The sequence below is a fragment of the Etheostoma spectabile genome, chromosome 7 (genome assembly GCF_008692095.1).
Source record: "Etheostoma spectabile isolate EspeVRDwgs_2016 chromosome 7, UIUC_Espe_1.0, whole genome shotgun sequence".
NCBI classification, from domain to species: Eukaryota; Metazoa; Chordata; class Actinopteri; order Perciformes; family Percidae; genus Etheostoma; species Etheostoma spectabile.
The window spans coordinates 28,248,964-28,264,759 of NC_045739.1; the positions used below are offsets into that span (position 1 = coordinate 28,248,964).

At 42.7% G+C, this 15,796-nt stretch overlaps 2 protein-coding genes across 3 annotated transcripts in view; both read left to right on the forward strand.

Moving 5' to 3' along the window:
• Nucleotides 1-13,732, forward strand: ankrd52a (ankyrin repeat domain 52a). Of its 2 annotated transcripts, XM_032520043.1 has the most exons (28): nt 2-199; nt 743-829; nt 970-1,048; nt 1,269-1,339; nt 1,539-1,739; nt 1,840-1,927; nt 2,197-2,339; nt 2,566-2,778; nt 3,767-3,845; nt 3,955-4,069; nt 4,278-4,360; nt 4,455-4,572; nt 4,686-4,754; nt 4,875-5,015; nt 5,628-5,690; nt 5,882-5,993; nt 7,676-7,747; nt 7,853-8,054; nt 9,495-9,582; nt 9,671-9,788; nt 10,597-10,816; nt 10,917-11,004; nt 11,123-11,206; nt 11,423-11,568; nt 11,728-11,810; nt 11,948-12,030; nt 12,260-12,351; nt 13,334-13,732. In XM_032520043.1, the coding sequence occupies exons 1-28, from the start codon at nt 173-175 to the stop codon at nt 13,603-13,605; spliced, it is 3,237 nt and encodes a 1,078-aa protein (XP_032375934.1). In that variant the 5' UTR covers nt 2-172; the 3' UTR covers nt 13,606-13,732. The 2 variants fall into 2 exon arrangements, 1 of the variants encoding a protein (XP_032375934.1); XR_004332624.1 differs by lacking the exon at nt 11,948-12,030 and having other exon boundaries at nt 1-199; nt 13,334-13,549.
• Nucleotides 9,440-15,796, forward strand: part of rnf41 (ring finger protein 41) — a 19,984-nt gene continuing 13,627 nt past the window's right edge. Inside the window, exons 1-2 of the mRNA XM_032520087.1 lie at nt 9,440-9,452; nt 12,584-12,593. The gene's annotated coding sequence lies outside the window, so the exon portion shown is untranslated. The remainder of the gene's footprint in view (nt 9,453-12,583; nt 12,594-15,796) is intronic.

A 15,796-nucleotide genomic window follows, 5' to 3' on the forward strand; every position in this document is an offset into this window, starting at 1 on the left:
TCGTCAGACCAGACATTGGATACAGACAACAACAGTGACAGTCAGAAGAAGACCGCATTTCTGCATGCAACCAGCTATGGGTGTAGTCTGAAAAGTGGAAACAGTAGCGCACCGCAATATACCTCGAAGTTTTATCCTCATGAAGGAGCTCCGTCCTGGCTGAGTTTGGGAGATGGGAGTACTAAATATTGCAGACCAGGTACGCCGAGAGAAAACGCTCCGTGTTTGTGCTGTGGCGCAGTCTAGTTGCTGGGAAAACCCTGCTCTTGTGCGCAACATACTACGTCTTATTCGTTGAGCAAGTTGTTTCATTTTTAGCTAATTGGTGGTGCATGTTTACTTACGTTGGTGTTGGACATATTATGATATAACCCCCTATGACTAGCAATGCTTGGCATTCCTAGGTTATCACATACGTTGTTGCAGCTCTCGTCTAGGCCCTTCTCTGGGTCAGGGCCAGCTCTGTAGCAGAATTAGCTAAGACAAGGGCCCGCAGGCCTAAACCAGGGCTCAGTGTATTTGCTGGAAGGAAACAAGAATTACACTCTGCTACTTACCGCTACAGTAAACGCACTAAATTCAGCATTTATCACCAGGATAGCATATGTAACAATTTTACTGTATAATTAATTGCTATAAACAAAATGTGACCCGCTCAGAGATAAATCGTAGTGGGATGGACATCGCTCCGGATCAACGTTAACGTATGCAACGTAATTTAGCAGGTTATTCTGTGTTGCAGCCTCCACTGGTCCAGGCCATCTTCAATCGTAACGCTGAAGAAGTTCAACTATTATTGCACAAACAGGAGGAGGATGTCAATGCACTGGTATGTATTATGCTGGGTACTTTCAGTTACAATGCAGACGAGTTCGTATCATGAAGGACTTGGGCCCCGTAATCTATGTCCGTTAAACATGGAGCTTAAACGTCATGCCCCCCTTAATTGACTATACGTTTATCCCATAGGACCAAGATCGCCGTACGCCACTTCATGCTGCTGCCTGTGTGGGTGACGTCCATATAATGGACCTCCTCATTGAATCAGGTGAGCGAGCTGTATGCTTTTCTTATACTTGTTTATGTGTTTAGAATGTGTAGTCCTGTGTTAGTGAAATGTGGTGCATACTTTATCTTTTGTCACCACTCCAACAAATCTCCCCTCATTGTCAGTTCACTGTTCAAGTGTTTTGCTGCTCCCCCCCCCCCCCCCCCCCCCCCCCCCCATCCATGTCACCCCTTAAAATGTTGTGTTTTTTGTCTTCCAGGTGCCACTGTAAATGCTAAAGACCATGTATGGTTGACCCCGTTGCACAGGGCAGCTGCTTCCAGGAACGAAGTAAGCAATAAGCTCACATCCCCTTGCGGAGTCTAATTATCTCTCAATCATTCTCTAATTCCATTGTGTATTTACCGACCGTGACTATAGGGCTCATTTGGATGTATGCACCAACATATAATGCTGACTGAAGGAAATGCAGCAAACTGCCTATATGATATATGCTTTAAGCTCTTTGTGATTTCTTTCTTCTCCCCAGAGGGCAGTGGGTCTGCTGCTGAGGCGCGGAGCGGAGGCGAATGCACGAGACAAGTTCTGGCAGACACCGCTGCATGTGGCTACTGCCAACCGGGCCACACGCTGCGCAGAGGCCCTGCTGACCCAGCTGAGCAACCTGAACATGGCAGATCGCACTGGCAGAACTGCCCTGCACCACGCAGCTCAGAGCGGGTTCCAGGAGGTGAAACTTGAGTTATTGGCTTCCCTCTTTCAGGTTCTTCTTAAATGATGAGAACCGATAAGTGGGATTTTATACAATTTTATTTTTGTTTGTTACACAGATGGTTAAGCTGCTGCTGAACAAAGGGGCCAACCTGAGTGCCATCGATAAGAAGGAAAGACAGCCTATCCATTGTGCTGCTTACTTGGGTAAGCAAGTTTCAATTTCTTGCCAATGCTGCACAGCACACACATTCATTGTCAAATAGCAGTAAAAGCTCCTATTGTTCATGACAAATTTAACTCAAATGAAGAGCAGTAACATTGCCAAGTCCTTGCGTCATAATCTAGGGGTAAAAAACACTACTGTTGTGTCTTGTTCACTTCAAGCCTCTCTTGGCCACTATTGCTTTGAATCTGTCTAATTAAAATAGAATTTGCGTTAGAGATAATACTGAAATGTTCTGTCTTTCCCATAGGGCATTCAGAGGTTGTTAAGTTGCTGGTGTCCCGCAGTGCAGACAAGAGCTGCAAGGATAAGCAGGGTTACACACCTCTTCATGCTGCTGCGGCAAGTGGTCACCTCGAAATTGTAAAGTACCTACTGAGGATGGGGACAGAGGTGGGTGATTTTACTTTTTTAATATATATATTTTTTCCCTATTAATTCTTAAACCAGCCAAAGTAAGTGGCTACCATGTCTGTTTTATTAAATGTCCCAGGCTGTGTTTCACCAGTTGTCTTTTATCATCTGCTGAAATCTGACACTTAATTGAAGGTTTCCCAGAATCCTTCCTTACAGGCTCTAGGCACAGTCCGATCTTGTGTCCCGTTTGTGTTTTTGTCAGATTGATGAGCCCAATGGCTTTGGAAACACTGCACTCCATGTGGCTTGCTACATGGGGCAGGAGGCTGTGGCTACCGAGCTGGTGAACCATGGAGCTAATGTGAACCAGCCCAACAAGTGCGGCTACACCCCCCTGCACCTGGCCGCCGTCTCCACCAACGGTGCACTCTGTCTGGAGTTGCTGGTCAACAATGGGGCAGATGTCAACCAGCAGGTATGGAATGCACTGGAGATTCTGGAATGGAAAATACTTTCTTTACTGTTCTTAGTTTGTTCCTGTTATTAGTAATCATGTCATTTGGTGATAAAGTCTGAATTATATTTTCTGTTCCATTAAAATTATACATGTGGTAATGCACCACATGTTGTTTGGTTAGGCCATTATAAAAAATAAAAAAAATCATTTAGACATGCAGTAGAATATATAAAAAAGATTATTATGCTATTGATCATTCATCTTTTTAAAGCCTACAAGACCTTATACATCATGCTCTCGCCCAATTTTAATTACATTGTCTCCGAAAAAACTAACATTGGTCATAATATGAGGCAGAGTAGTCTTTTTAGTGAAAATGGATTTAGTGGAAAGTGAGACTTGTCACTTCAAAATTGTATTACTTTAAATCAGGGGTCTTCAACGTTTTCCAGGCCAAGGACCCCCAAACTGATGGCGAGATGGAGCGGGGACCCCCTAATTATATATATTGTATAACATTGTGTTATATCAAACTGGTCTTATAGTGCCATGTGCGCATTGATGACTGAAAGACATCTTCTGCCTCCATTTATCTGTTTACTACAGTGTGTTGAATTCATGTTAATGTGTATTTAAAGACATTTCAATTAGTGGAAAAAATTGCAGGGGCGGGGGGGGGGGAATATAAAAAAAGTCTAATCAACCAAAACTTTCGCGACCCCCATGCAGTACCTCTGCGGACCCCCTAGGGGTCGCGGACCCCCTGTTGAAGACCCCTGCTTTAAATGAACAGCATACGGTTCAGAAGCACTGCATAGAACGTGTAAAAACTGGCATAATTTTGCCTTAATCAAAAGTTGGAAATTCTCAGTCGTCAAACCGACCTTGTAGCAGCTTTTGAAGCTTGTTCACTAATGATCAGTGAATTGTGGTTCTGTTGTGACTTACTGGGTATCTGAATTACCCTCAGGATGAAATGATATGATTTGTGTATTCTGTTTTTTAGAGCAAAGAAGGGAAGAGCCCCCTGCACATGGCAGCCATTCATGGACGCTTCACACGCTCTCAGATCCTCATCCAAAACGGTAACGATGACCATGCTTTCTGACGGCGTTGTGAGAAAATGTTGGTCCTGGCTTTTCTCTCTTCCTAATGGATCTTTCGTCCACTCCCTCTTTCTTTACTTTCCACCAGGTGGGGAAATTGATTGTGTGGATAAGTATGGCAATACTCCTCTCCACGTTGCTGCTAAGTACGGCCATGAACTGCTGATCAGCACTCTAATGACCAACGGAGCAGACACGGCCAGGTATCCGAAAAACCTTAAGTTGTATTACTTATGGGTATGAACGTGCCATGATGTTGTAAAAACACAACAAAGCACAGCCCGCAATACAAGGAAGCGTTCATGTATATGGGACATGAGAGTATAGGAGTTGGGTTTAAATGGGGTTACATTTTTAACACTGACTCTTTAAATTTCTAACATTCTGTTTGTATGTTTTTGGCATTTCTAGACGTGGGATCAATGGAATGTTCCCCCTGCACTTAGCTGTGCTGTACGGGTTTTCAGACTGTTGTCGCAAGTTACTCTCCTCAGGTTTGTTTAACATAGAAATCTCCCATATTTATGTTTTATATCTATACACTCAGTCACAGATGTCACCGCAAGCTGTTTCTTCATTACCCTACAGGTCAGCTGTATAGCATAGTTTCATCCATGAGTAAGGAGCATGTACTTTCGGCTGGGTTTGACATAAACACCCCTGACAACTTTGGGAGGACCTGTCTACACGCTGCTGCCTCTGGAGGGTAAGATGCAGAATCTGTTTTGTCACTGGAATAATAAACTGACCCAAATTGTTTTGGGATTACATGTGATCTGTAACATTTCTCCCCCCCTCCATGTATGCCTTCCTTTACAGAAATGTTGAATGTCTGAACTTGCTCTTAAGTAGCGGTACCGACTTGAATAAGAGGGACGTAATGGGAAGGTGAGTTTCCCCTCATCTGGATAAGATGTTTTAATTTGCTGCCGCTGTGACACTAATTCGATGTGCCACCTAAAACATAACTATTCTTAGTGACTGTATTCTCTCTCCTTGTCCCTGCAGGACACCGTTGCACTATGCGGCTGCTAATGGGAGGTACCAGTGCACTGTGACCCTAGTGGGCGCTGGCGCTGAGGTCAACGAGCCTGACCAGACAGGCTGTACTCCCCTGCACTACTCTGCCGCCTCCCAAGCCTTCAGCAGGTAGGAAAACTTGTCTCTCTCCTTCTGTGTTCTCACTGAAATAACAGAAGCAAAACAAACCACCAAATTGTGTTCAAGTTTGGCAGAAAGTCAACAATGACTGTGCTGGAACTGTCATATTGGCAAGTTGATTTTGAATTTCAAACAGTTGGTGACCTTATCTTTCAGCTTGTTTTTGTTTTCTCTCCTATTCAGTTTAAGCAGTTTTCTGAATATTTGGTTTCATAATCCAGTTGCATGAGCAACATCAAGCTATCTTAGATAACAGTGTAACTATCTAAACAACACACTAAGGAAATGTGTTGGTTTGCAGTGATGTGCATGTTATACTGACCTCAACTTTTTTAATAATTAACAATTGTTATTTAACTTTAACACAACAAACAAAACATACAATTGTACATCAGCACCACCCACCCAGACAAAAATTAAGAAAAGATGAGACAGTAACTACAATGTTCAACACCATTTAAAAAAAAAAACAAAAAAAAAAAACGTTTGTATCTTTTCTTTTCAAACGCCGCCACCCTAGCCAGAGCACAAGCCCACTCTCCAATTGACGTCTCAAGAAAGTTTATCGAATCAAAGCATTTCTTGTTTGTTTTTTTTCAGAGTTGATCGTCATTTTACTGGGAACCATCAGAATGATGAAGATGAGGCGAAGGAGTCGTACTTGTAAGTTGTTGTCTTTTTTCTTTTTCTTGTCTTCCCTCAAATGCATCGAACCATGACTAATGTGATCACAGCTTCAAATTCAGCAAACTGACCAAGACTGTTTGTGGGAAAACATTTGTGCCTAGAGGCCTCTGTATTAAATGCCTCTGGTCTTTATCCCCTCTCTACATTTTAAACTTGTCTCCTATCAGCTGCTTGGAGCATCTTTTGGACAATGGTGCTGATCCATCGATGGTCAACTCAAAGGGTTACAGTGCTGTTCACTATGCAGCTTACCATGGCAACAAACAGAACCTGGAGCTGGTGAGTTTTTCCTGTTTGGAATCACAACTCATCTGGAATCACAACTCAACTTGGCACATGCATTAATCAGTCATATGTTACACACTCTTATACGTTTTTCCTGCCGTTATACGGCTGAGGCACAGCGCCTAAGTGTTTTGGAGCATCACCTAAGCGTATGACTGTAAAAACTACAGCCCAAAGGATTTTTAAGACCAATATGAATAAATGGTTATTTAGAAATCCGATATGTCAATATATCGGCCGATATACATATTTTTTTTTAAATCCAGAAATGCGTTACAAAACAGATTTCCCTAACATTAGTTGTTTATGAGTTCTCACTAAAATATGATAATTTGTTTTATTCAACAGAATAGAGGAACATCAAAATATATTAAAGTTCTGAAAATTAAAATGTATAAAAATACAAACTTAAGTTATGAAACTTAATCCTTTTGAACAAACACACATTGACAAAAGAAATCAGTGTTGCCAACGGGAACGTTGTAGAGCGCCCTCTGGTGGACAGACTATGCAACGCCAATGCTCATAACATGGTTGACAGTCCGTTTTTATTTTTTTAATATTAATTTATCAGAATCATTTATTTGTCATAAATGATTGTGAAGAATGAATGCCCCTTTTTTAAATTTAAATCGGCCGTTATAAAGGCAGATACCAATAGATCGGGGAATGCCTAATATCGGCCGATACAATTTCTGTTATACCCTTCCTGCGGTATGAGCTGTTTTTATTTTTTTGTTGAGTCGTCACGGACAGGATGTGCAGTTTAGAAATCCCTCTCCCTGGCAGTGTGGAGTGTGTTTTAAAAGTAAAATACATTGTGTTCTAAGGAGAAACAAAATAGTTGTTTCAAAAGAATACATTTTTAAAGCTGTAATTGCAACACTGTAAAACCTTGATATTTTGGATGAAGGTTACCGTACCGTCAGAATCTCATACTGGCCTATTCACACAAACGCACACACGCATGTTGCACATATGGCAGTGGGTGTGCGGTGGAGAGACAAAGGGAAAGGGCGAGAGAGAGGTGTGTGTCGTTGAGTGTGAAGTAGCAGTAAAGTTATAGCTGTGAACATTGCAGCGTAGTCTGTGTACAGTTTTTTATTTACAAAATGCTAAATCTCCTCAAGACCCAAATTAAGTTCCCGTGTCTTTCTTGCTGGTTAAAGAAAGTGTAGGAGAGAGCCACAAAGCTAGCGACAACTTCAGGACAGACTCGCTAACTTAAGGTGCGCTGGCTTTAAGATGGGCCATCTATTCCTCCTTTTAAGTGAGAAGCTGTTCTCCCTCCTTCCAGCTGCAGCTGACAACCACTAAGCGTCATACAAATATTTGCTTGATGACGCTACTAATGTGCGAATGAGCGTGTGACGTCATTTAGACCTTAGCCCTCTAGAATCCCTTGGGAAATTCCTGCACTTGTTCCACTCAAGCAGATGTCACAGATCTGTTCCATGGGCGATGTAAAACGCATTGACTTGATTTATTTTGTGCTCTAGCTGAGTGAAATAATGTTTAATAGAAGTGTAAGCCAAAAGGATTTGTTGATGGGATAATTTCGCTGGCTGTGGATGATGAAAAATGTTCAGATGTATAATTAATATATGTAGCATGTTGTGTTTTACTTCTTTCCTCTGTGAATGAAATTAAATCTTCTATTGGGGTTTATTTTCCAGCTCCTGGAGATGTCTTTTAATGCACTTGGAGACATAGAGAGCAGTATTCCTGTCAGTCCTCTGCATCTTGCTGTAAGTGTTTTACATAAAACCAACCCCCTGGGTCAAAACGGGTTGTCATCAACCTCTTAATGTGGGCTACATGCAGAGTTGTAAATGCCCTCCTCTGCTCCTCAGGCTGATAAGGGCCACTGGCAGGCGCTGCGTGTGCTGACGGAGACTGCAGCCTACGTGGACATGCAGGATGCTGCAGGCCGTTCTGTGCTCTACTTGGCTGCCCAGAAAGGCTACGCCCGCTGTGTGGAAGTGCTGTTGGCTCAGGGGGCCTCCTGTCTCCTCAATGACAACCGCCTCATGTGGACCCCAATTCATGTTGCGGGTATAGTGCTCTCTACTGGAAGATTTCATGGCACAGCATTGTTTAGGATTGCTACCACCCTGGATAGTGTCAATTTTATTTTACAGAGAATACACACACACACACACACACACACACACACACACACACACACACACACACACACACCACATATATACAGTGAGGGGGGAAAAAAGTATTTCATCCCCTGCTGATTTGTACATTTGCCCACTGAAAAAGAAATGAGTCTATAATTTTAATGGTAGATTTATTTGAACAGTGAGAGACAAAATAACAAGAAAGTCCAGAAAGGCGCATGTTAAAAATGTTATAAATTGATTTGCATTTTAATGAGGGAAATATGTATTTGACCCCTCTGCAAAACATGACTTTGTACTTGGTGGCAAAAAACCTTGGTGGCAATCACAGAGGTCAGACGTTTCTTGTAGTTGGCCACCAGGTTTGCACACATCTCAGGAGGGATTTTGTCCCACTCCTCTTTGCAGACATTCTCCAAGTCACTAAGGCTTCAAGGCTGACGTTTGGCAACTCAAACCTTCAGTTCCCTCCACAGATTGTCTATGGGATTAAGGTCTGGAGACTGGCCAGGCCAATCCAGGACCTTTTAATGTGCTTCTTCTTGAGCCACTCCTTTTGTTGCCTTGGCCCTGTGTTTTGGCTCATTGTCATGCTGGATTACCCAGAAGTTGGCCTGTCCCCTTAGCGGGATTTCAGTCCTTCACGGGGTAGTGTGTTACCAATTGTTTACCTGGTGACTATGGTCCCAGCTGCCTTGAGATCATTGACAAGATCCTACCGTGCTGTTCTGGGCTGATTCCTCACTGTTCTCATGATCATTACAACTCCGTAAAGTGAGATCTTGTATGGAGCCCCAGGCCGAGGGAGATTGACAGTTCTTTTGTGTTTTTTCCATTTGCAAATAATCACACTGTTGTCACCATAACACCAAGCTCATGCCAATGGTTTTGTAGCGCATTCCAGACTTGTGTAGGTCTACAATCTTGTCCCTGACATCCTTGGAGAGCTCTTTGGTCTCTGGAGAGTTTGGAATATGATGGATTGATTGTTTCTGTGGACAGGTGTCTTTTATACAGGTAACAAGATGAGATTAGGAGTGCTCCCTTTTAAGAGTGTGCTCCTAATCTCAGCCCGTTACCTGTATAAAAGAGACCTGGAAGCCAGAAATCTTTCTGATTGAGAGAGGGGCAAATACTTATTTCCCTCATTAAAATGCAAATCAATTTTAAAACATTTTTGACATGCGTTTATCTGAATTTTGTTGTTATTCTGTCTCTCACTCTTTAAATATATCTACGATTAAAATTATAGACTGATCATTTTGTCAGTTGGCAAACGTACAAAATCAGCAGAGGATCAAATACTTTTGTGTGTGTGTGTGTGTTTTAAATTCTCTCTGTTTTGTACTTTGTTTCATGCCAGCTTCCAATGGTCACTCTGACTGCCTGCGCATGATGATTGAATATGGGGAGGAGGGCGATCTCACCAACGTTGCTGACAAATTTGGCCAGTAAGTTGTTTTCTTTTGAAAAGCGTGGCTTAAGATAATTTGACCAATGAGCACACAGTGAAAAAACACATACTTCTGTCCCATACAGGACCCCTTTGATGCTAGCTGTTCTGGCAGGTCACACTGACTGTGTCCACTTCCTGTTGGAGAAGGGTGCCTTGCCAGATGCCAAGGACAAGAGGAGCAGCACAGCTTTGCACAGAGGGGTAGGTCAAAAACGCTGCATGCGGCTTCATACTAAAGCATAACATCAGCTGTAACGCAGAGCTCATACAATACTAACTGGTGGTTAAAGTGCCAGTGTTGGTTAATACAATAGAAGTCAACATTGATAATGTAAAGTGTTTCACCTTCATTCTCATTACCAAATATAGTAGTTAAGATTAGGGGTGCGATAAAATAGCCATACGGCAACATATTGTTGTCCTTTTTTGTGCGATATGAGAATCGACACGCCGGCACCAAATACTGATAATTTAGGTAAAGGTCCCATGGCATGAAAATTTCACCTTGAAGTTTTTTATCATTAATATGCATTCCCCCAGCCTGCCTATGGTCCCCCAGTGGCTAGAAATCGCGATAGGTGTAAACCAAGTCCTGGGTATCCTGCTCTGCTTTTGAGAAAATGAAAGCTCAGATGGGCCAATCTTCTTTTCTCTTGCCCCTTATGAGGTCATAATGGGCGAGGTTGCCTCCCCTTTCTGAATTTGGCCAACCAGTGAGAAAGAGAGAGACATCATAGCTTTCAAACGAGCAAAGGGACAGTTGGTCAAGGCCACACCCCCACGCTCCACCTCGCCCCACCCCCTAAGGAGAGCTCATTGTGGGACAATATATTGATTATGAATATATTGAGAATTGCTGTGTCATGATATTAAAGGTATTGAGAGTTGTATCTTGTATCGTAACCGTAAGGTACCCTGTGATCCCCACCCCTAGTTAGGATAATCTAGTTAAATGGGTACCTGCCTGATGATAAAGTTGTCTCATCACCCCTCGCTGGTGTTTGTTCAGGCGGTGTTGGGCCATGATGACTGCGTGACAGCCCTGCTGGAGCACAAAGCTTCTGCACTGTGTCGGGACATCCAGGGTAGGACACCGCTGCACTATGCTGCATCCAGAGGCCACACAGACATCCTGGCCAGTCTGGTTCAGGCCGCCATGGCAACTGACCCACAAGATAAACTGCTGGACAACAAACAATACACCCCGTTTCACTGGGCTGCTTACAAAGGTTTGCTCAGTTTGATCGACTGGAAATGGCCAATCCCTAAATGTTGCAATTAATCACTGTAGCAACTGTTGTGTATACGGCTAAATGTGTTTGTTTTCAGGGCATGAAGACTGTTTGGAGGTTTTACTTGAATTCAAAACATTTATCCATGAAGAGGGAAACCCTTTCACCCCCCTGCACTGTGCTCTGTGAGTATTTACTTGCCATATGCTTTTGTCTTGTCTAACTGTGTCAAAACTAACAAATACACAATTTGTAGGTTTAGATGAAATCATAATTTAATTAACTCAGCCGTCTTGCTTGTAGGATGAACGGCCACAGCGGAGCAGCAGAGAGGCTGCTGGAGTCTGCTGGGGTCCACATGATCAACACCAGAGATGCCAAAGGAAGGTGAGACTGCAGAACAAAAGACTTAATTAATTTACTTTGGTACAACTGGAATTCAGAAAGAAAGTAGATCTTAAAGAACTATCATTTTCTATGCTGATATTGAATGTATTTCTCAGGCCTCGTGCATTGTACTTAAAGCCTGCCATAGCCCCGGAAGTTGTAACACTGATCATACTTTTTCGTAATTGTTTGGACTGTTTCTGTCTGTGCCTGTAGGACCCCATTGCATGCCGCTGCATTTGCTGAGGATGTTGCAGGACTTCAGCTGGTGCTTCGCCATGGGACAGAGATCAATGCCGTGGACAATAGTGGATGCTCTGCTCTGATGGTAGCTGCTGACAAGGGACACAGTGGCACCGTGGGTAAGTCTTTGACTCGTTATACCTGTGGGATTCTTAAGAGCTAGTTGTTTCCATAAGAATACATAGCTTGAATTGATCTGTTGTGCATCTCCTCTGACTACAATTGTAAGATCAGGACATCTGTAGTTGCAGCAAATAAATGTCTTTGTTGTCACCCAGCCATCCTCCTTCACCGGGCCAAGGCTGACCTGACTCTGCTGGATGAGAACAAGAACACCGCCCTGCACTTGGCCTGCAGCAAGGTACCCAAAGCTCCACTTTGGTGTTCTGAGCATTTACACCTGAGTGTAACGTGGTACCCTTTCTTTGCGTGCAAAGCCACTCTGATAGACCGAAGCCCACAGGTTTTTTTCACTAGACTTTTTGTTTTGTCCCTCAGGCTCATGAGATGTGTGCCCTGCTGATTCTGGGAGAGATCCACAGTCCCACACTTATAAATGCCACCAACAGCGCTCTGCAAATGTGAGAAGCTAATCACATATTTAAGCTATTAAGGAAAGGGGTGGGGGGCAAAGGACATGGGGTATATTGGGATTTTCTGTAAATAATTGTGAGCCTACATTAAGTCAATAGCCTTGAAATACTGTGTCGGTCATTTTATTGATTCCGCTGTTTTACATCTGGCCACCAATGGAACTTATGATAGTATGTCTGCCAGCTGTCTCTGACACCGTCCCCTGTTCTACCCCAGGCCCCTCCATCTTGCAGCACGTAATGGCCTGGCTACGGTGGTGCAGGCACTGCTGAGTAGAGGAGCCACTGTGCTGGCTGTGGATGAGGAAGGTGAGGCCTTTTCATGCTTTGTAAGCCAGTTCAGCTCATGCGGTCTCTGCAAGAACATTTATGTTTTAGCTCAATTACTATAAGTCACATATGCTTTTCTGCTGACTATTTATAAAGGTGTATGGTGAACACACTAGGGCTGCCCCCTCTTAGACGATTTGCCAACTAATATGCCGTTTTGGTATCGGTTTTTTTTTTTTGAAAAATGACTTATTTTCAAGAAACCTAATAGCATATTTCTGGTAAACAAAACATTTTTGTGGAGAATCAAAGTTTTGCAGATCTGTTGACAAAGTTAACTATTCCATATCTTGTTGGTTGACTACAAATTTCTTTAGTCAAGAACAACCCTACACCCCAGGGCTGCCAACTAAAAGTCTGTGTTTCAAGTCATCAGTTGAAGAGCTTGAGTTGACTCTCATATTTTGTTAAATCACAGCTCTTTGTTCTTTATTTTTTGGCTCAGGGGCCATTGCACGGCAGGCTATAATTATAGAAAGTCTCCCAAAAAACAAACTGTGATAGGAGTACAGAATAGTAATAAAAAAGCAGGGCAGTGCGACTTTTGGCTCACCGGTGTTGACTGTCAGTGAGGTCGGCTAACCAACTTCTGAACCAGACGATAGTACATCCTCCTTTACTGCTGTTGCATGACTAAGTGCTCAGCTAACAGCATCCTGGCAGGAGAGGCGCTCTGCAGTGCGCTAGGATTTTACAGCCACATATCACAAAATGAAAGATGATTCCTACACTGATGAGACCAGTGAGATGTAACCCTAAAAAGTAAAGTTGCATTGTGTAAAAACAAAACGTGTAGTTGAAAGGTGCTTAAAAGCCACATTAAGCTGATCGAAGCTGCAAGGTGATGATTCTCTGTGGGTTCATCATTACACCTTTTTTCAAAATGTTTGCCAAATGTAATTCACATGTGCCATTTAAGTTGTATGTGGGCACTAATGTGAATTTGTTGTCCGTCAATCAGGCCACACCCCAGCCCTGGCCTGTGCTCCCAACAAGGACGTGGCAGACTGCCTGGCTCTAATCCTCTCTACCATGAAGCCTTTCCCCCAGCGGGACCCTTCCTCCTGCTCCTGCTCCTCTCCCACCGTCTCCCCCTCCCCGGGTCTCAACTTGCTGAAGCACTGCGGCATCACCGCCGCCTGCGCCCCCCTGCCCAGCAACGGCCTCCACAACGGCTACGTCAAAGACCGCCACGGTGCGCCGGTTGGCCTGGACGGGTGTCTGTCTGAGTGAGGTCACATGCCCCCCTCAGTCAGCTGCTATCACCATCATCACCACCAGGGGGGGGACTCCCTTTAACATGGCCCAGAGGACCAGGAGAGCACCCAACCACATGTCTGTTCTCTGTGTGTGTGTGTCTGTGTGTGTGTGTGTGTGTGTCTCTGTGTGTGCGTGAGTGTCTGGTCTTCTCTTGAGGTGCAGTCAAACCTAATATGCAATTAGATCCCATTCCTCCATCTCCTAGTAGTGCTTAATAGGACGGAAGGAATAGAGGCCGATTGCTCTACAGGGTCACTCAGATGAAGCGTGGCATCCAAAAACAAACACTAGCAACCTGGCCATCTAAATCATTTAACCCTTTAAAACCCATGTCGACATAGTTAAATAAGAGCATGGAAACCTCTGTATCCGCGACTGTCTTTCTCTTCATATCACTCAATACAAAAGTCATATCGTGTTTAATCAGTTGTGGTGACCTTGTAGAGGAACATACAGCCTTCCCAAAAGAATGATCAAAGAACTTCTTTGTTTGTTTTTTTGATTCTTTTTTTTTTTTTTTGTTGTACTTTCTTTTTTTCTTTTTTTTTGTGTCCGTGAGCCTAGATTTTTATGAAGGAGACACACAAGGGAAAATCTAAATTTTGCTTAAGAGTGCAATGCTTATGTACTACAGTACAATCCGGAATTAGGAAAAGGGTCAAAAAGATGTTAGTTCCATAGTGTACTTTAAATGCAAGGCCTAGAATTGTTTGGCATTTTATGATAATTTGGTAATGCTGCTGAATACGTTAGCATGTCTCCTTCCAAAGGAGAGCCACGTGCGGGTCAGTGCTCTAACATCGATGTGTTCTTAATGCTGACGTCATGTTTTAAAGATGATAAATAAGTGTTTGTTAAGCTAGAATGTTTCTAAGCATATAACTTATGACCAAAGTTGATCAACACTATTATGGCTATAAATTATTTATTTGAGATGAACTGTACTGTATAGAGAAAGACAATAGATCTTGATATACCTCGTCAACTCGTTTAGCAGCTGCTTCATCTTCACCCAGGGTCCGTAGGCCTAATGTTCTCTTTTTGTAGGACTAGAGAACTACTGTAGGATAATGACTGACTGAGGCCTTGTTTATTTCTAGATGAAGGCTTTACTAGTAATATCTGCCAACAACACCTCATCAAAGCATCATATTTCTGAGCACATAAATGAACAAGCCATTTCAATTTATTTCCCATCTCTTTAAACAGTGTTTTTTTTTTTTTAATTTTTTTTTTAGATTTCACATTTTGCATGGCCTAGTTATTGAAAGAGAGCAATCAGTTTTGGTTTGTAGTCACTCGTGACGTTTTTTTTTTCTTCTTTTCTTTGTTTCTGAAGTAGAAACGGCCATTAGCTTTGTGGTTGTAACAAACTCGCACTAAAGGAGTATTTCTCGGAGCTGGTGAACGAGTCTTAAACATCTGATAGCTTCTATCTCAACTTCTCGGCGGTCAACTCTGATCAATTTGAACCGATAAAGAGTAATGACTGCTGTTTTCATTGGGCAGTTTTCAAGCAATAATTTCTTTTAGCCTTTTTGTTTGGTTTTGTTTAAACTTTATTGAATAGACAATCACTGTCACAAGGGCTTTTGTTTCCCTGGAATGTGTTTGGTTTTTTTTTTTTTTTTTCTTGTTTTTTGTTATGTTTTTATTATTTCTTGAAAAATTACCTAAAGACTAAACGAATGGCTCTGTGTGTGCCGGGCATTTTATTGTCAGTGTCAACACAAATGCACTGGATTGCCTTTATGGCATCTCATGAAATGCCTTTTGACCCATGCCTTCCGTAACACATCATTTCAGTTGGATTGCGTAATGGCAGAGTAGGATGAGCCCTGAGACTAATTTATCTTTCCACCCATTTGATTGCAACAGCATTGAACCACAGTTGCACCCATAGTATCTAGTGGGGAAAAAAATATTTGTATGTGTTTCGGCATTCTCAACGACCAGGGAGTTGATATCCTTTTTATAGGGCTAAGAGGAAAAAGGAGAGGGATCTTTGCTTAGGCCAATACCTGTTGTTTAGATTTCAGGAATAGCAGAAATCCAAATATGTGCTTTTTGGTGTTCATTTTGTTGTCTACTCATCCCATTTCTGGTACTAAAGATGATTGTATCGGACCACTAGAGCTGTTTGTGACTTTTAGATGTTCTATCT